This window comes from Stegostoma tigrinum, chromosome 9 (genome assembly GCF_030684315.1).
Source record: "Stegostoma tigrinum isolate sSteTig4 chromosome 9, sSteTig4.hap1, whole genome shotgun sequence".
In the NCBI taxonomy this organism is placed as follows: domain Eukaryota; kingdom Metazoa; phylum Chordata; class Chondrichthyes; order Orectolobiformes; family Stegostomatidae; genus Stegostoma; species Stegostoma tigrinum.
In genome coordinates this window covers 24,534,341-24,555,339 of record NC_081362.1, presented here as the reverse complement: position 1 = coordinate 24,555,339, position 20,999 = coordinate 24,534,341, and the positions used below count along the sequence as shown (strand labels likewise).

The 20,999-nt window shown below is 41.1% G+C and overlaps 1 protein-coding gene across 8 annotated transcripts in view; it reads right to left on the bottom strand.

Moving 5' to 3' along the window:
- Positions 1–20,999, bottom strand: part of prkn (parkin RBR E3 ubiquitin protein ligase) — a 977,400-nt gene that overhangs the window by 439,693 nt on the left and 516,708 nt on the right. For all 8 annotated transcript variants that reach the window (XM_059648413.1, XM_059648412.1, XM_048535676.2 and 5 more), the window contains one exon: positions 10,357–10,472. In XM_059648413.1, the coding sequence (XP_059504396.1) occupies positions 10,357–10,472 (116 nt within the window). The remainder of the gene's footprint in view (positions 1–10,356; positions 10,473–20,999) is intronic.

The following is a 20,999-nucleotide window of genomic DNA, read 5'->3' as shown; positions in this document are numbered from 1 at the left end:
TTTAAATCTGAGGTCAGAGTGAGGCCAAATGTAAACTGGAGGAACAACACCTCATATTGCACCTTGGGAGCTTATCGTCCAATGGCCTGAATATTGACTCCACCAGCTTCAAAGTCTCTCCTCCCACAACCTGTCCATCTTCCAACTCACCTGGCTACTACACCCTTCCCACTGACCAACAACAATAAACCCCTAGCAGCATCCTCCTTTTTCCATCTCACCTACCCTCCCTAGAACCCCACCCCCTCCCTCCATTTATTTTTATCCCACCGGTCCTGGCAAAGGGTTTCAGTTGGAAATGTTGACTTTTCTCCTCTTTAGATGCTGTCTGACCTATTGCGCTTTTCCACCTCCACATTTATTGTCAATAATTTTATGTTAAGCGGAGGTATTAGGGATATGGGCCAAAGACAGGTTTGTGGAGGTAGGCTCTAGATCAATCCTGATCTTGCTGCACTATGGAGCAGGCTCAAGAGGCTGAATGGCCTGCTCCCATTCCTATGTTAGATCAAAGATTCAATCAACCAGCTGAAGGAGTGTGCTGATGTAACTGCAGGAGCGTATAAGAATGACAAGATGATTAAACTTCTTCTGTCCTATAATGAATATTGGACAGCACTGTTTGTTCTGCTGGAAAGAACTGAAGTAGTCCAACAATCTTTTTTTGTTCATGTAAAGAAGCTTGTTTCCTTGAAGTATTGATGTGTTCTACAAGATTCTGTTCCATGGCATGAGTTTACATTTTGGGTTGGGAACAATTGGATTTCCTGCTTTGAAAAATGGTTTCTTTTCCTACAGTGAGTGCACTGTTGGAAGAAGGCTGTATACATTTGTCTTTGTCGATGTGGTGTTTTTGAACTTCAAACATGACCAGATAATGTAGTATTGTACTGATGTTTGTTAAATGTAGTACACTGTTCATATGAGAGGTCTGTTCCTTCTGGTCAGATGGCTTATTGAGTTTTAAATCATCGACATACTCTGGAGAATATGCTGCATTAAATAGAATTTCTGATATATGATGCTTCTTGTACAATTTTCCAGACTGTGTATCCACTGCTATTTAGACTTCTTGTTATTGAGTCATAGAGCTGTACAGGACAGAAACAGAACCCGTTGGTCAACTCCTCCATGCTGACCAGATATCCTAAATTAATCTAGTTCCATTTGCCAGCATTTGGCCCATACCACTCTAAACCCTACCTATTCATATACCCGAGATAATGGGAACTGCAGATGCTAGAGAACCCAAGATAATAAAATGTGAGGCTGGATGAACACAGCAAGCCAAGCAGCATCTCAGGAGCACAAAAGCTGACGTTTCGGGCCTAGACCCTTCATCAGAGAGGGGGATGGGGTGAGGGTTCTGGAATAAATAGGGAGAGAGGGGGAGGCAGACCGAAGATGGAGAGAAAGGAAGATAGGTGGAGAGAGTATAGGTGGGGAGGTAGGGAGGGGATAAGTCAGTCCAGGGAAGACGGACAGGTCATGGAGGTGGGATGAGGTTAGTAGGTAGATGGGGGTGCGGCTTGGGGTGGGAAGAAGGGATGGGTGAGAGGAAGAACAGGTTAGGGAGGCAGAGACAGGTTGGGCTGGTTTGGGATGCAGTGAGTGGAGGGGAAGAGCTGGGCTGGTTGTGTGGTGCAGTGGGGGGAGGGGACAAACTGGGCTGGTTTAGGGATGCAGTTGGGGAAGGGGAGATTTTGAAACTGGTGAAGTCCACATTGATACCATTAGGCTGCAGGGTTCCCAGGCAGAATATGAGTTGCTGTTCCTGCAACCTTCGCGTGGCATCGTTGTGGCACTGCAGGAGGCCCATGATGGACATGTCATCTAAAGAATGGGAGGGGGAGTGGAAATGGTTTGCGACTGGGAGGTGCAGTTGTTTGTTGCGAACTGAGCGGAGGTGTTCTGCAAAGCGGTTTCTAAGCCTCCGCTTGGTTTCCCCAATGTAGAGGAAGCCACACCGGGTACAGTGGATGCAGTATACCACATTGGCAGATGTGCAGGTGAACCTCTGCTTAATGTGGAATGTCATCTTGGGGCCTGGGATAGGGGTGCGGGAGGTGGTGTGGGGGCAAGTGTAGCATTTCCTGCGGTTGCAGGGGAAGGTGCCGGGTGTGGTGGGGTTGGAGGGCAGTGTGGAGCGAACAAGGGAGTCACGGAAAGAGTGGTCTCTCACACACCACCCCACCAACCTCCGGATACAACGCATCATCCTCCGACACTTCCGCCATCTACAATCCGACCCCACCACCCAAGACATTTTTCCATCCCCACCCCTGTCTGCTTTCCGGAGAGACCACTCTCTCCGTGACTCCCTTGTTCGCTCCACACTGCCCTCCAACCCCACCACACCCGGCGCCTTCCCCTGCAACCGCAGGAAATGCTACACTTGCCCCCACACCTCCTCCCTCACCCCTATCCCAAGCCCCAAGATGACATTTCACATTAAGCAGAGGTTCACCTGCACATCTGCCAATGTGGTATACTGCATCCACTGTACCCAGTGTGGCTTCCTCTACATTGGGGAAACCAAGCGGAGGCTTAGAGACCGCTTTGCAGAACACCTCCGCTCAGTTCGCAACAAACAACTGCACCTCCCAGTCGCAAACCATTTCCACTCCCCCTCCCATTCTTTAGATGACATGTCCATCATGGGCCTCCTGCAGTGCAACAATGATGCCACCCAATGGTTGCAGGAACAGCAACTCATATTCCGCCTGGGAACCCTGCAGCCTAATGGTATCAATGTGGACTTCACCAGTTTCAAAATCTCCCCTTCCCCAACTGCACCCCTAAACCAGCCCAGTTCGTCCCCTCCCCCCACTGCACCACACAACCAGCCCAGCTCTTCCCCTCCACTCACTGCATCCCAAAACCAGTCCAACCTGTCTCTGCCTCCCTAACCGGTTCTTCCTCTCACCCATCCCTTCCTCCCACCCTAAGCCGCACCCCCATCTACCTACTAACTTCATCCCACCTCCTTGACCTGTCCGTCTTCCCTGGACTGACCTATCCCCTCCCTACCCCCCCACCTATACTCTCTCCACCTATCTTCTTTTCTCTCCATCTTCGGTCCGCCTCCCGCTCTCTCCCTATTTATTCCAGAACCCTCACCCCATCCCCCTCTCTGATGAAGTGTCTAGGCCCGAAACGTCAGCTTTTGTGCTCCTGAGATGCTGCTTGGCCTGCTGTGTTCATCCAGCCTCACATTTTATTATCTATTCATATACCCATCCAGATGCATTTTAAATGTTGTAATTGCACCAGCCTCCCCCACTTCCTTTGGCAGTTCATTCCATATACATATCACCTTTGTGTGTGAAAAGGTTGCATCTTAGGCCCCTTTTAAATCTTTCCCCTCTCACCTTAAATTTTTGCCCTCTGGCTTTGGACTCCCCCATCTCAGAGAAAAGATCTTGGCTCTGCACCCTACCTATGCCACTCACAGTCATAGTAATAGTCATGGAGTCACTCAGCACGAAAACAGACCCTTCGGTCCAACTAGTCCATGCCGAACACAATCCTAAACTAAACTAATCCATCTACCTGCTCTTGGCCTATATCCCTCCAAATCTTCCCTACTCATGTACTTCTCCAAATGCCTTTTAAATGTTGTAACTGTACCCACTTCTACCACTTCCTCAGTAAGTTCATTCTACATACGAACCACCGACTGTATTAAAAAAAATTGCCCCTCATGTCTTTTTTAAATCCCTCTCATCTCATCTTAAAATTATGTCCCCAGTCGTGAAATCCCCCCCCATTCTAAGGAAAAAAACTACCATTAACATTTTCTGTATCCTTCATTATTTTATAAATTCCTATAACGTCGCCTCTCAACCTCCTACGCTCCAGTGGAAGAAGTCCCAGACTATCCACCTTTCTTTATAACTCAAACCTTCCATATCCAGCAACATTCTTGTAAATCCTCTTCAGCTTAATAACATCCCTCCTACAACTGGGTGACCAGAACTGGGCACAGTATTCCAGGAAAGGCCTCACCAATGTCCAGTACAATGTCAACATTATGGCAGCGCCAGCTGAAATCACTGAAAGCAAGGAGCTGAATTCTTCTGAGGATTCATGCATATTAAGGGCCACTTCAGCAACTTTCACCTGGTAACCCTCACTTCTAAGATTAGTAACAGCAAAGCATGGAAACATTAATACCAATCAACACAAGGAGAAATCATGCAGCCATTCTGCTTTTCATGCCCACATCAGCTGGAAATAAAAGAGCTATCTAACCTAATCCTGTGTTCCAATTCATAATTAGCCAAATCAATCAATTTATAGTGAGTAAATCTTTATGGTCGTGGCATAATTGTTATCATAAGGATTATGCAGCCTGTTGAATAGAATTTAACATTTATGGGAGATGTTCAACAGGAACACTTTTAACTTCAACACCTTTTCTAAACATTCAACCTTCTACATTGATAATAAAAATATCTGCTTAGTCATTTCAAAAAAGGCCTGAGAAAGTTCCTGGTAATATCCTTCCACTGTTGCAGTCCCATAATGCTCCATGCTATTTCAACAACAAACCACATAATACAGCTGTGGGGTGCTCACAAGGTCATAATCTGGTTAAGTTCCATCATGGTTTTATAAACCTTGCAAGGTCATCCCTCAGCCTCTGACTCTCCAACAAAATAGCCTCAGCCTATTCAGCCTCTTCCTATAGCTTAAATCCTCCAACGCTGGCAACATCCTTATAAATCTTTACTGACTCTTTCAAGTTTCACAACATCCTCCGAGAGTAGGGAGACCAGAATTGAACGCAATATTCCAAAAGTGGCCTAGCCAATGTTCTGTACAACCTTAACATGACCTCTTTACTCCTATATTCAATGCACTGACCAATAAAGTAAGCATACCAAATACCTTCTTCACTATCCTGTCTATCTGCGACTTTACTTTCAAAGAACCAAAGGCCTACACTTCAAGGTCTCTTTGTTCAGCAACATTCCCCAGGACATTATCATTAAATGTATATGTCCTGCTCTGATTTGCCTTTCCAAAATGCAGTACCTCACATTTATCTAAATCAAACTCCATCTGCCACTCCTCAGCACACCGGCCCATCTGATCAAGGTCCTGTCGTACTCTTAGAGGTATATCTGCTATTGATTGAAGAAATCAGTAACTGATTTTTTAGGATACAGAGTGCTTCCCCATTGACTTAATGCCAACACTTGGTCAAATGTGGCTTTGATATCAAGGCTAGTCAGTCTTGTCTCCCCTCTGGAATTCAGCTCTTTAATCCATGTTTGTACTAAGTCTGTAATGAGGTCAAGGGCTGAGTGAGTTGAGCAAAATCCAAATTGAGCATCATTACTAGGCAAGTGTTTCTTGATAGCACTGTTGATGACACCCATCACTTTACTGAAGAAGTAAATTGATGGGATAATAATTTGTTAAACTCAATTTATCCTACTTGTTGCATACAGGCCACACCAAATTTTCTGTATTGTTGCAAGGCGGTCTGGTGACTCAGTGGTGAGCACTGCTACCTCACAGCATCAGGGACTGGGTTTGATTCCATCTTTGGGAGACTGTCAACCTGGAGTTTGGATGCTTTCCCTGTATCTGCATGGGTTTCCACCGGATGTTCCTATTTCCTCCCACAGTCCGAAGTACATGGATTGGCCATGGTAAATCGCCCTGCAGTGTCCAGGGATGTACAGGCTAGGTGGACTAGCTATGGTAAATGTAGGGTTACAGGGATAGGGTGAGAGGTGGAATGTTCTTCAAAGGGTCGGTGCAGACTTGACTGACTGAATGGCCTCTATCTGCACTGTAGGTGTGCTGTAACTTACATTGTCTGGTAGTTGCCAGGGTTGAAGCTGTACTAGGACAGCTTGACTACAGTTGTGGAACAAATCTTACTTGCTACTTATGACTACTACCGCCTAAATAAAATGGCTAGTTTTATTCAACATCAGCAAACGGAAGTAAGTCAATAAACAAAATTTGCTATTCACATTGCCTTATTTTGTGAGTTCCTTTTTAGGGCGAAATATCTAATTCCAGTTAATTTCAGTGGTTTTAACCAGTTCTTGCTAGCAAGGCTCGTCTCTAATCCTTCACTATGATAGTGAGTAAGTTTGCCCATTATTCCTTGGATGTGACTGAAACCATCATCCTTTTCCATTATGGAGATTTTCTTTTCTGCATAATTTCTTAATTCCATGTGTGATTTGTCCAACTGATGTTTACTTGATTTTTGATGGTACAGTAATTCAAGAATCACAGTGACTGCAATTCCCATGCTAAAAACCATGTCTGTCACTTGTTACTTGTACTATGATGTTCTGTAATTTTTTAAATTGTAATTTCCTTGTGTTCCTTTTACAGGTCTCAGAAGACTCCTCATCAACATGCTGTTCTTTCATAATCATTTGCAGTGACTGCTCTCTCCATCCACCAGCAACTTTTCCGTGTATCTTTGTCCAACATGCATTGGTGAGTTAAGCCTTCTTGCAGCTGTAGCACGCTGCATTCGCAGGTGGACAGTTCTGTGCTCGAGGTTGGCCTAAAAATTGTTTTCAGGATTTTGTAACAGCCTTAGTTGAGGTTTTCAGCTTGCTCAGCTGCAGTTTATTTACATCAGCAAACAACTGGTGGTTATCAACTCTAACTTCTCACAGGTGTTTTTTTCATGGGCAGTACTATTTGGCAAGTTATGATGAAGGTAATCTGTCCCATAATGCTGTTCCCTCTTGAAATTCTCCAAACATTGCAATGGGTGAACAGCTTTATCAGAGCCACAATAAACACTCTAATATCCTCACAGTGTAACCCATCTCTTGTCCTAAACTGATAGTTTTCAGTAATCTCCAATGATTTGGGACTGTGTTGTTGCTCAAGCTGACAGAAAATGTTTCAAATGGTTTCACTGCTTAGTTTTGTTAATTTTTGAGAAAATTCTTTAGTGTTTCATATACTTCTGTACCTGGTTCAGTCAGAAACGTCACCCCTATCTTTTCCCATACTGACTACTTAACAGATGGACTACCAAGAACACCCAGGATATTATTAGCAGTAAAAAATACCTCGAGCTGCTCCACATACACACTCTCAATCACATTGATGCCCACTTGATAATACCTGCTGGTGGGGCCATCTTTGAAGGTTGGGAACCCAACTGTGCAAACAACAATGCTTTTTAAAAGTATTTCTCAACAAAAGAAAACATCTCAATTCCACTATTAACTTACTCTAAACTGGCATCTTATCCAATTTAAATTTGATTGGATAAGGGCATACACAACTCCTCTCCTGTCACAAAATGTGATGTCTTTTCAAGGTAGACTAAATAGTGTGAAGTACATGAAAGTCAACATCAAACTAAACTGGTTTATTCAGATATACATATTTGCAAATTGTCACAAGGAAGTGCTATTAATCTGACCTCTGGAATTCAATAGTTTTGTCCATATTTGGACCAAGTTTGCAATGAAGTTTGGAGCATAGTGGCTCTGTCAGAAGTCAAATTTGCATGAAATGTGCTCCTCATCTTGTCTTAACCATTCTACATGTAATCAAATACCTCATAGCATACTGTATACTTGCACTGCTGTGATTATTTTTCCCACAGAGTTGTTCACAATCTAAGGCTTGCACCAACTCATCTGCCACCACCTGCTCTTCCTCTAGCATTGGCCAAACAGAAAGAACAGGTTGGAGAATATACAAATGATCAGTCAGGAGGACTAATAGCAAATAAGACAGTCACTACAACGTCAGATACATTGTGTTTTAAAGTGGCTACATGTTTTCACTTTTACATTGTTTTAGATTCTTATACTTCTTTCTATATCCAAAATTTGATTTTAATTAGAATTGATCATAATCATAATATTAATATGATATCAAATAGATATGTTTTGAACTTAGATTTCTGATTTGAAGTTTGGCATAAACTAAGTCATCATGTACTTAATGTGCAGCTTGGATAATCCAGTTGGCTAGATGGCTATAAGATAATGCAAAATGACTAACAGTTCAGCTCCTGTAATGGCTTGTGTTATTTTGTGGCAGCTGCCTCTTTTCCTTATGTCATGCTTGGTGTGGAGTAATGCCCCTAAGTCGACATAACCACTTGAACTCTCCAGAAGACAGATTTTTGAGGCATACGGCTAATTATTTTTCCTTACATTTGGATATCCTTGATCCCAATTTCTGTCTATTTCAGCATTTTGCGAAGAGTTCAATTAAAGCCTTTCAAAAAGCTGATAGTCTTTTATTAATCAGGCAGAAATCATTTTTTGGAGAAGGTAATGAGGCAATGGGTAAAATTAAATGAATAATCATAGAAATAAGTTACCTACTCAAAAGTCAAAAGCGCCATTAAGTTCTTTTTGTATCATGCTTGGTCAGTGATGCCCTCATCCCGTGAATGAATAAAGAAATGAGTGTTGCAGCTAATTGCAAACTGTAATACGGAAGTTATTTGTTTCTGTTGCATGTTCAGAGAGATTGGTTTAACCCAGTTATAAACCCACTTCAAATTGCTGCAAAACTCTAGAGTGGATGGATTCCTCCGGAATTAACATCACTATTTTAGCTTCTCTCAAATACTGCAGGGTGAAGAGATTGTTGTAGTATCATATTCAGATTCATTATTTCTCATTCCAATGTCTAGAACCAAATTTGTATTACCAGGAGTACAATTCAATCAGCACATAATAGTCACTGCAGTGGAATATCTTCCGTTCTCTTCCCTGGCAAGGATAAAATGTTCAGTCTAAAATGATTGTCACCACATGAAGAATGTGTGAAATTTGTTCTGAAATGAAATTGCTTTTTGAAGTCACAATGCAGTCCATCATTCCAGTTTTCCTTCTGCAGTGTGATAATTTTCATTACCATTCAGGAAATCCATTATCAGCAACGCTGAATATATCTATTGAAAAACAGTATAATTGTCTAACTGAATAACAAGGCATCTTCTAAATATCAAAATGCTAATTACACCAATTAGTGAATAAAAGGCACTGTCATAGAATCATGGAGTCATTATGGAATAGAAGGAGGTCATTCCTGTGCATACCCAATTTTAACTGCATCGCCATCAGTTGTTGCACTTTCAGTTGCTTAGACCCTAAACTCTGGGATTATGTCTTTCTGCATCTCTACCTTACTTTCTTCTTTCAAAACACTCCTTAAGATTTACTTACTTGAGCAAGATTTTTGATCATATTTTTGGCTACATATTACCAGGTTATGACCCTGATGTCAGCATAGAAAAGAAGTTAAACCCCATTTACTCTCATTGAGACATGTCCAATAATTTTACCAGAGATGGCCTCCTAATCAGCTACCTGTGGTATACCTTCCATTGAAGGATGCTACTGATGCTCCTGGTGATGTGAGCCAAACCACAGGACCAACAGCACTGATGCCTCAGCAACTTTACTAGGTGAGCTCATCATTGCTGACAAATGTAGGAGGCTTTGGGAGCTTTGCCAATATTTTTTAAATTAAAAGCCCTTGTGCCAATTGATGGCAGGTAATTAGGGCTATGGATGTACTTTTTATTATTTACAGCTCATCCTTTGGCCTGTGAGACCTACCCTCTTGAGTTGATGCCAACTGGCTGTATCTTAGTTGACAGCCTCTGTACATTGTGGGTGGTTAATTGACCTTCAGCATGAAGTGGCTCCAAATTTGACCTTTACAGTGTATATGAGCTGCCCACTTCACTGTGGTAGGCAACCTCCCTGCATCTTGTCCCAATTGTGGTTACACTCTTTATGGTGGCAAAGTGTCAGGTATCCGATCTGAATCGGGTCTCTGCAGTTTTCCCAAAACCGCAACTCCCAGGAATTGAAAAATCCTGGCTAACTTCTCCTAATGTAGTTCAGTGTCATACTTTGCTTAATAAGGGTCTCATGAAGCACCTTAGAATGTTGCATTCCATTTTACATTTATCATAATATAAATAGAAATTGATGTAAGTTAAGTAATTGTAGCTATTTTAGGAGCCACTGTTTAATTTCATTATTTAGAATATTATTTTCAGCAGTTGAAACAAAATCACTGTAGTGCATCAAGATCAGTAACTGAGAAATGGAGGAACAGGGAAAACAGGCTGAGAAATAAGCACTTAAATAGAGATTTAGAAAGGAGATTGTTATTCTTTTGTTTTTAAAACAAATCCACATGCAAAACATTTTCTTCAAGGCAAACAATACTGTTCTAAGATCAACAGAGGGAATTTTACTTTGAAGGTAAAGAAAATAAAGAACAGTTTTCCCTGAGATATTGTTCTGTCATTTACTTTACTCATATCATCAAAATCCTTCATCATCAGGAATACAGTTAAGTAAGTATTATACTTACACAGTGTCAGTACAGGCTATACATGGGATGTTTTGTCTGTTTGGAGCAATTAAGTTCAAAACAACAGATGTGTCACTGTCAGAGGTAGGATGTTTTCCACACTTGAAGTAAAACTCCTGTAAAATGTAAACATGACTTAGTAGCACATTATAACTGCTAAAACACATTTTACTTTAATCGCTTGAGGTTAAGTATTCGGACTCCATCAATCATACAAAATTTTCTATCTGTTTTACATGAGGGATGTTTTATGGAACTGTGTGTAGTCTGGATTCAAGTCTCACTTCAGGCCTTGATGGCCAAGGAAGGTTCATAACACAGCCAAACAAGTTAAGCATTGAGTTATAAATCCTAATGGCAGGTAGTAAGTGTGAGAGAGATAAGACTGGGTGTTGATTCAGTTGGCACAGTTTCCTAGATTCTGGGAGGTGATCAGATTGATGCAAACTGAACAGAATTTGATCCCTGTTCCAGCTGAGGTGGATTTAAGACCTCCCACCATGCATTACCAATGGGTGATGAGGACAATGGTGAAATCCTGATACAGCTAACAATGCACTCAGCTTGGTGATTGGTATCTGCAAGAGATACATGCACCAATATTCACATAGTTGCAAGCTAGCACTTCCCACTCTCCTGTAGAGCATTTGCAGTCAGTTTCCAACAACAGGCACAGCATTTAAGCAATTGGTTAATCATTTCCTTTGATGTTCTGCAAGAGTACAGCTCCAGTTTCATTTCCTGACACATCTGTTGTGACATACGTTTCCAAATGACAACAGACGGAAACACTATCTTCCCCTTTAATGTAATAAATCCTGTTTGCTATGCCATTGTCCACTCACATTAAGCATCTTTGCATGTTAGTTTTCAAAGAGGCTCCCACAAAATTTTCCCACAACGATATTCTAATTACCTGCCACTTCAAAAACCATAGTGTTCACATGCCAAAATTTCTGTCTCAAGCCTACTGCAGTGCTCCAGCAAGGCTCAGCTCTGTTAGATATTTTCTCATCAACCTATTCAGAGATGTTATTACATACCTCAGGAGCAGGTGGGATTTGAACTTGGGTCTGCTGGCTCAGAGGTAGGGACATTAAGAGCCAGAACAGCATCCTATTTTCTGCTTGGGGAACCTGCACCCTTCAGGGCTCAACATTAAGTTCAATAATTTTAGAACCTGAGCACCTTCTGCCATGTGCTTTACACCATCCCCAACACACTCCAGGTCCTGTTGTGACCAGGTATGTGTTTAACTCAGCTGACCCATTTTCGCCTACTTATGGTCCCTATTATCAGCTTTTCTCCTCCCCTGGCTTACTATCAGTCATCCCTTTGTCTATCTAACTGCCACCCCAGTACCCCCGTCTCTCTGAGCTCTCTGTCTCCATCAATCCACTCACTCTTCCTTACTATCCATCCACTACCATCAAGATAAATATCACTTTTTCCTAGTTGCTGTCACTCCTGAAGCAGGGTCAGTGGGTTTAAAATGTTAACTCGGTTCTTCATCCACAGATGTTGCCTGACCTGCTGAGTTGTTCCGGCAATATCTGTTTTTGTCTCACAAACTCTGCTTATTTGGGAATTCAGTTGTGATTAAAGTTGGTAGTAGTAAAGTAAAATGCCAATTCTTATACTTTAAATGTGATCAGAAGCATATGAATGATTTTGATGTTGTACGTATGCTTTAATCCAACTACCTTCAATCTGTACCATAGAAACAAGCATTTCTCCTTGTCGAGTGTCTTCAGCACTACAGCTAACTGTGATCATGTTCAATATTGTCTTATACACAGACAATGACCTTGTTGAGTTGGCTAGCCCTTCTCTCAATGTCTGAGAAAACTGAAAATGCAATCTTCTGGAATGTGCCTGGTGCTGAGCTTAGTAACACGTTGACAGCATTCGATGGTATGAAAATATTCCATCATGCGCCACGAAAGCTGCAAAATATCTGGTTTTCTCTGCTATTAGCGCCTGCAGATACCACCATTGCATTCGCCATTGCAAATTTGAAGTCAAAACTGTTGCTGTTAGTTCTTGGATTGTAGAAGTTGGATATTTATCTGGGGCGATTGCTTTGTTGATCACCTTATGTTGACACAGAGTCTAAGTTTTTGAGTCACACAATAATTTGGTTCCCCATGCATGGGATTGAGTTAATTCACTTAATGAAATGTTGCCTTCAAGTCACTTCAACTCACAACACTTTAGCAAGGATTGCCAACGCAACCATCCAAAATTTTGCTAAACCGGTGAAAATGAATTGTCAACCAGAGCAACGGAGCAGTACACCTTAATCTCTTCAAATCCAGAAATAAAGAAGGACACAGTTGTAAATTGTCAGTGTCATCCATCATGTTAATATGTACTTTGATGGGATCTTCAATTTTAAAGCCAAGCTCTTTGAGAAGTTTTATTCTCCACAAGGGTTCTGCCTCTGGCGACAAAGAATGTGAACCTTCTAAGCTCAAATTACAATCATTGTCAAAACCAACACAACCAAGTTATTTTAAACTGGAAGAATGTCTATCACATGGGTAAAAGGACGCCATCAAAAATAATGCAGGGTGACAATATTATTCCCTTGTTCAAGAAAGGGAATAGGGGTAATCCTGGGAATTCCAGTTGGTTTTACTTTTATGGTGGGTAAATTATTAGAGAGGATTCTGAGAGTTGGTATTTATGATTATTTGGAAAAACACAGTTTGATTAGAAATAGTCAGCACAGCTTTGAGAGGGACAGGGCATACCTCACAAGCCTTATTGAATACTTTAAGGATGTGGCAAAACACATTGATGAAGAAAGAGCAGTGGATGTGGTTAATATGGATTTTAGCAAGGCATTTGATTAGTTTCCCCACAGTAGGCTCATTCTGAAAGTAAGGAGGCATGGGATTCAGGGAAATTTGGCAATCTGCATACAGAATTGACTGTCCAATAGAAGACAGAGGGGGGTAGTAGATGGGAAGTATTCAGCCTGGAGCTTGGTGGCCAGTGGTGTTCCACAGGGATCTGTTCTGGGGCCTCTGCTCTTTGTGGTCTTTATAAATGATTTGGATGAGGAAGTGGAAGGGTGGGTTAGTGAGTTTGCCGGTGGCATGAAGTTTGGTGGAGTTGTGGATAGTGTAGAGGGCTGTTGTAGGTTGCAATGGGACATTGACAGGATGCAGAGCTGGGCAAAGAAGTGGCAGATGGAATTCAACCCAGAAAAGTGTGAAGTGATTCATTTTGGAAGGTCGAATTTGAATGTAGAATACAGGATTAATGGCAGGATTCTTGGCAGCGGGGAGGAACAGAGGGATCTTGGGATCCAGGTCCATAGATCCCTCAAAGTTGCCACCCAAGTTGATAGGGTTGTTAAGAATGCAAATGGTGTGTTGGCTTTCATTGGCAGAGGAATTATGTTTAAGAGCCATGAGGTTATACTGCAGCTCTATAAAACCCTGGTTAGACCACCCTTGGGATATTGTGTTCAGTTCTGATCACCTCATTATAGGAAGGATGTGAGAGCTTTAGAGAGGGCACAGAGGAGTTTTACCAGGATGCTGCCTGGACTGGTAGGCAGGTCTAATGAGGAAAGGTTGAGGGAGCTAAGGCTTTTCTCATTGGAGTGAAGAAGGATGAGGGGTGAATTGATAGAGGTGTACAAGATGATGAGAGGCACAGATAAAGTGGATAGCCAGAAACTTTTTCCCAGGGTGAAAATGACTATCATGAAGGGGCATAATTTTAAGGTGACTGATGGAAGGTATAGAGGAGATATCAGATGTAGTTTCTTTATCCGGATACAACGCATCATCGTCCGACACTTCCGCCATCTACAATCTGACCCCACCACCCAAGATATTTCTCCATCCCCACCCTTGTCTGCCTTCCAGAGAGACCACTCTCTCTACGACTCCCTTGTCCGCTCCACACTCCCCTCCAACCCCACCATACCCGGCACCTTCCCCTGCAACCACAGGAAGTGCTACACTTGCCCCTACACCTCCTCCCTCACCCCCATCCCAGGCCCCAAGATGACTTTCCATATTAAGCAGATGTTCACCCGCACATCTGCCAATGTGGTATACTGTATCTGCTGTACCCGGTGTGGCTTCCTCTACATTGGGGAAACCAAATGGAGGCTTGGGGACCGCTTTGCAGAACACCTCTGCTCGATTCGCAATAAACAACTGCACCTCCCAGTCGCGAATCATTTTAACTCCCCCTTCCATTGCTTAGACGACATGTCCATTCTGGGCCTCCTGCAGTGCCACAATGATGCCACGCGAAGGTTGCAGGAACAGCAACTCATATTCCGCTTGGGAACCCTGCAGCCCAATGGTATCAATGTAGACTTCACAAGCTTCAAAATCTCCCCTTCCCCCTCTGCATCTCAAAACCAGCCCAGCTTGCCCCCGCCTCCCTAACCTGTTCTTCCTCTCACCTATCCCCTCCTCCCACCTCAAGCCGCACCTCCATTTCCTACCTACTAACCTCATCCCGCCTCCTTGACCTGTCCTTCCTCCCTGGACTGACCTATCCCCTTCCTACCTCCCCACCTACACTCTCCTCTCCACCTATCTTCTTTTCTCTCCATCTTCAGTCCGCCTCCCCCTCTCTCTCTATTTATTTCAGAATCCACTCCCCATCCCCCTCTCTGATGAAGGATATAGGCCCGAAACGTCAGCTTTGGTGCTCCTGAGATGCTGCTTAGCCTGCTGTGTTCATCCAGCTTCACACTTAGCTTTCTGTGATAAACATGTGTTGTTGAGACTGTTGAGTTCTCTTTGTCCATAGCCTCACATGTGAGCTAGTTATCCAAGCGATGCCTGCAACCTGAGTATGAGGTGCATTTCAGTGTAACTTCTTCAATTCAAGCATTGACGATTCAGTTCGTATTGCCAAAATCATGGTTTTTTCCAACGTTACATCACCTTCTCCAAAGTGGTATTCCTTAATTTATGGAATTGAAGATTTTCTATCAGTTGGTCCTGAATCAGGTCATTTATTAATTAGTGTGCCAAATGTATACCGGGTCGCCAACTGTTGGAGTGCTGTCATAAATTGTTTTGCAGACTCATTATTTGCCTGACATCTCTGGTAGAATATATATCATTCAATTATTGCAATTTTCACGAGCACTCATTGCCAGATCAAATGTAGATATCTGTGGGCAGCTTGGCCTTCTTTTCAAGAAAATGGACAAATCTTGCCTTCTTGTGGGTCACTGCTACCTGGACAATGTCCATATGCAATGCAACTAACATGGATTGAACCTTGAGCTCTGTTGATTTGATGACAATGTTGGATCTTCCAGTGAAGAAAAGAGCTGCTGGAACCAGTGAACTTAAATGATTCTTCATCTTCATTGACAGTTGTTGAGATTAAAGGAATAATTGATCATATGGTTATGAGATATCCATTGAAGTTAAGTGTGCATAAGATGATGGTATTCTTCAACAAGATGGAGTGTGAGGTAGTTGATTCTGAGTCTAGGTTCCTGAATCTTAGTAAGGGAGACTACGATGGTTTGAGTTGTATTTTGGCTGTGATGGATTGAGAAATGTTACTGAAAGGAATGACAGTGGATAAGCTCCAGCAAACATTCAAAGAGCGAACGAATGAACTACAAAAATTGTTTATTATTATCTGCAGCAAGAATGCAAAGAGAACAATGGCCAAACCTGAGCTCATAAGTGAAGTTAGAGACAGTGTTGAAAGCAGAAAAAAAAATTGGCAAAAAAAAACCTGAGGAATGGGAACATTTTAGAAGTCAGCAAAGGAAAACAAAGAGATTTATTATTAAGTGGAAAATCGAGTTCCCACAGATACATAAAGAGAAAAAGATTGGTAAAAACTAATGTAGGTTCCTTACAGTCAGAAATGGGAGAATTTATAATAGGGAACAAAAAATGGCTGATGAACTAAATTCATCGCTTCTGTCTCACTATGGAGGCCATGAATAATGTATCAGAAATGATGGAGAACAGAAGGTTTACTGAAAAGGAAGGAACTGGAGCAAATCTATACTATAGAAAATTGATCTTGAAGGAATTGATGAGATTGAAAGCTAATAAATCTCCAAGGCCTGAAAAAATACATCCCAGAGTACTTATGAAAATTGCCCTAGAACTAATGAATGCATTGGTGGTCATCTTCCAAGAGTCTTTAGACTCTGGAATAGTTCCTATTGATTGGAAGGTGGCTAATACAATGTACTGTATTTAAAAGGGGAGGTAGAAAGAAAACAGGGAATTAAAACTGAAACTGATATCAGTAATGGGGTAGATCCTAAAATCCATTATCAAGAATTTCATAGCAGAGCACTTAGAAAATAGTGGTAAAATCAGACACAGTCAGCATAAATTTATAAATGGAAAATCATTCTTGTCAAATCTACCGTAATTATTTGAGAATGTGCATGTAGGATTGATCAGGAGAATCTGTGAATGTGGTTTTATTTGGATATTCAAAAGGCTTTCAATAAAGTCTCACATAAGGGATAAATGTGTAATTTAAAGCACATGGGATTGGGAGCAGCGTAAAACTGGTTAGCAGACAGGAAATAAGGAGTAGGAAAAAATGGGTCCTTTTCTGAATGGTGCTGACTGGTGAGGTACCACAGCATTGGTATTAGGACACCAACCATCCACAATATATGTTAATAATTTAGAAGAAGGAGCTAAATGTAATATGTTAAAATTTGTAGATGTCATAAAGCTGAGTGGAATGGTGAGCTCTGAGAGTGCAGGAATTTTGCGCTGTGACTGGGACAGGCTGCATGAGTAGTCAAATGCATGGTAGATGCAATATGATATTTTTTCATGCATGGGATCAGGGCATCACTAACCAGCATTTATTGCCCATCCTTAACTGCCCAGAGGGCATTTCAGAGTCAACCATATTGCTGCGGGTCCGATTCACATGTAGGCCAGACCAAGTAAGGATGGCAGTTTCCTTTCCTAAAGGATATTAGTGAACCAGATGGGTTTTTCCTGGCAATGGAATCATGGTCATCATTAGATTTTTAATTCCAGATATTTTACTGAATTCAAATTCCACCATCTGCTGTGGCAGGATTTGAACCCAGGTCCCCAAAACATTATTTGAGTCTCTGGATTAATAGTCCAGAGATAATATTGCTAGGCAATTGCGTCCCCAGTATAATGTGGATAAATGTGAGGTTATCCAGTTTGGTACCAAAAATATGAAAGCGGATTATTATTTAAAATGTGGTGAATTAAGAGAGAGGGATGTTCAATGAGACTTGAGTGTGCTTATTTACCTGATGCTGAAAGTAAGATTGCAGGTGCAGCAGGCAGCAAAGAATTCAAACTGCAAACTAACTCTCCTAGCAAGAGGATTCGAGTACAGGAATAAAGATGGCTTGCTGCAATTATATGGGGCATTGGTGAGGCCACACCTGGAATTGTGTTTGCAGTTTTGGTCTCCTGATGAGGTAGTATCTTCTTGCTATAGTGGAAGTGCAGTAAAGGTTTACCAATTTGATTCCTGGGATGGCAGAACTAAAATGAGGAGAAACTGAGTTGGTTATGATTGTATACAGTGGAGCTAAGAGAATGTGGGTGGAATCTCTTTGAAAACTGTAGCATTCTAATGGGACCAGACAGGTTACATGCAGAAAGGATGTTTCTGATGGTGAGTGAGTCCAGAACCAGGTAAAATAGGTTAAGGATTACGGATAAAACTTCTAGGGCTGAGATGAGAAACTTCTTCAGCCAGAGTGCGGCGAGCCTCTGGAATCTGTAATCGTAGAAAGTGGTTGAGGCCAAAACATTTGCATTCAAGGAGGTAGACATCACTCATTTTGCTAAAGAGATCAAGGGATATGGGTGAAGGTGAGATTAGGACATTGAAGTCAATGATTAGCCATGATCATATTGAATGGCAGAGCAGGCTCCAGGGGTCGAATGGCCTATTCCTGCTCCTATCTGCTATGTTTCTATGTTTCTATTTGTGTCTCAGAATTCAGCAGATTTGACACACACCAGGTTTATTGAATGAACAGAAGTTTTGTTCATTGCTTCAAAATGTCTATTCCTTCCACCTTACTTCCAGTTTCTCAGCAACCACATCTACAGGCTTGGCTAATGGCGGACAGCAAAGACAACAGACTATAGATAACTACAGTTCAAACATTGAACAAGTGAACTCAACTACATTCCAGAAAAATATTTACACAGCTGTAAAATGCTTCAGAATATTTTGAGTTTAAATTGTGAAAATAAATTGTCAATTTATCAACAAGGACTCATTTTCCTGTAGTAGTGACAAAGTAGTTACTACTCAGGAGAAAAGTGTAAACTCTTATTGAAATAGACCTAATGATTAATCAAAGGTTGCACCAATCATAGGGTACATGCCTATTTTCTACAAATTCTACAGTTGCCAATGGCTGATTTTCAATGCGATCTAATGTATTTCTAACAGTCTTATTAGGCAACATCTATGGAGAGAAACAGACTTAACATTTCAGGTTGATGACCTTTCACTAGAACATTCGTTAGACCCTGAAATGTTAACCACAGATGCTAGCTAACATGCTGAATATTTCCAGCATTTTATATTTTTATTTAAGATTTCTAGTATCTAATATTTTTCTTCTGTGTTCATAAAAGATTAATATTTTAAAATTCTTGCAATTACTGATTTTAACAGACGTAAAAATAGTTATCAATCTGACAGAAAATGAAGAATGAGACAACTTGCTTAACGTCAGCATTTGAAGTCAGGATATCAAAAGAAAAGAAGATTTTAAAGGTTTGTGGAATTGAGTGGCTGATAGAAACACTCCAGAATAAGGCATTACTTTGAGTTTGCTGAACATGGATGCTGACTATATTCGATGAAGGAGAAGCTGGAATGATACACCATTAAACCTAACTGTTCATTAACCTCTAGCCAGAGGAAAACTAAAATGATTTTTGATAGATTCTTTAAAAAGGAGTATACAAAGGTCACTGGTTAATTAATCTAATTCAAAATATGAGCTTCATAATCCTTTGTGATCTCATAGCATCACCTAACACCTCACCCCTGAGAATAATCTGGTTATCTTCTAATGAAAAATGATTGAGTAAATATACCACCAATACTAGGATAATTTAATTTAAATGTATCTTGAAAACCCCAGCCAGTTAAGTTTATCCAAGTGTGAGCGTCCTTGTTTATTCAAATCATGCAGCTGCTAAGCTATAATTACTGGATATAAAGTCACTGGAAAGAGCACAGAACTAAACAACAGCATACATTTAATCAACCAACAACAATATCAAAGATGCAAATTATTTAATGTGTATAAATGTTTTATCTACTCCCATGTCATTCCTATTTTTACAATTTAATGGAGAAGCAACCCATAAGAGAGCTGTGCTAAGAATAGATTTTTCAAAACTGTTAAAATAGTCAGTTGAGAAATAAACTTGAATAATCTGCAAGAAGAAATAATCCTGCCCTCTTAAGGAAGTCCAACATGGCATGTCTGTACCTTGCTTTGCTGAAGTCTCCAGAGTTCTGATGCTGTGATCTGTGAGGCCTGACAGTGAAATAATTCCTCTGGTTTTCCACTGAGAGCAGAAAGGCAAGGCAGGAAATTGCTCAGAAGATGACCAGAAAAAGCATATTGTCACCGTACCAGAAACAAGTGCTTCAATAATCTAAACAAAGCAGGAATAATGAAGACAATGGTATATTCAACAATATCTTTCTTCATATTATGCGAAGCATCTCCACTCTACCTTCCCAAGCCTACTCATTCATATCACTACCACACCAACTGAACTAGCAAATACCACCTATCTGTCACTGCACTTCTTCACATCTCCAATTGTCCATCCACCACACACATCCTTGTCTTAACACAAAATGACAATCTTGATCACAGTTATCCTCAGATACTGTCTATCTATCCATATAGTCATTATATTCCATTATTCTTCTTCATAAGTTTCATCTGTGGTCCAAGTTAAGTTAGCGTAAGCAGTACCTATGCTGATCTGATGTATCACAGACACAAAGTGGAGGTCAGACAAATAAAATAGTAAATGTCATCACAAGTGTCATTAAAGTGATCTGCAATGTATATAGAATAGCAAAAGTAAACTCACAGACCAATTTTTATGAGCAAAGCCTTATATTCAATTAGGCAAGGAAGCAGCCATGTAATTTAAGTAGTTATGGTGGATTTTACCAGTCATTTCTTCTCATTTTTTTTCCACAAGTGAGATCTAGGAAGTCCAGGAAACCTGTGCACCCACAGTTAAATTTGAAAATTCTGATTTATAAAGCTTGTCTTCACTTGTTAACAAATTTAAACTGACAATTTCCTTGAGGAGTCCTCTTAGCCCCAGAATTATCCATTGTAACTAAATGAAATAATTGTTGGGTTACAACCAGTTTCCCAGATGTTTTGTAAATAACCAATATTGCATTGTACCTTCCCAAGCCCAAAATTCATATTTTATAAATTCTCCAATAGTTGTCAAATAAGCCATTCAGCGAGTGAAAGAAAGATTCATTCTCTTTCATGCAGTAAGAAACACAAAATATGTAGTAATGGCAAGCTTAAAGGGAATAAAAACAGCAGCTGTTCATCCATCAACCCAGCAAGTGGTGGTTGCAATTTAAATCGG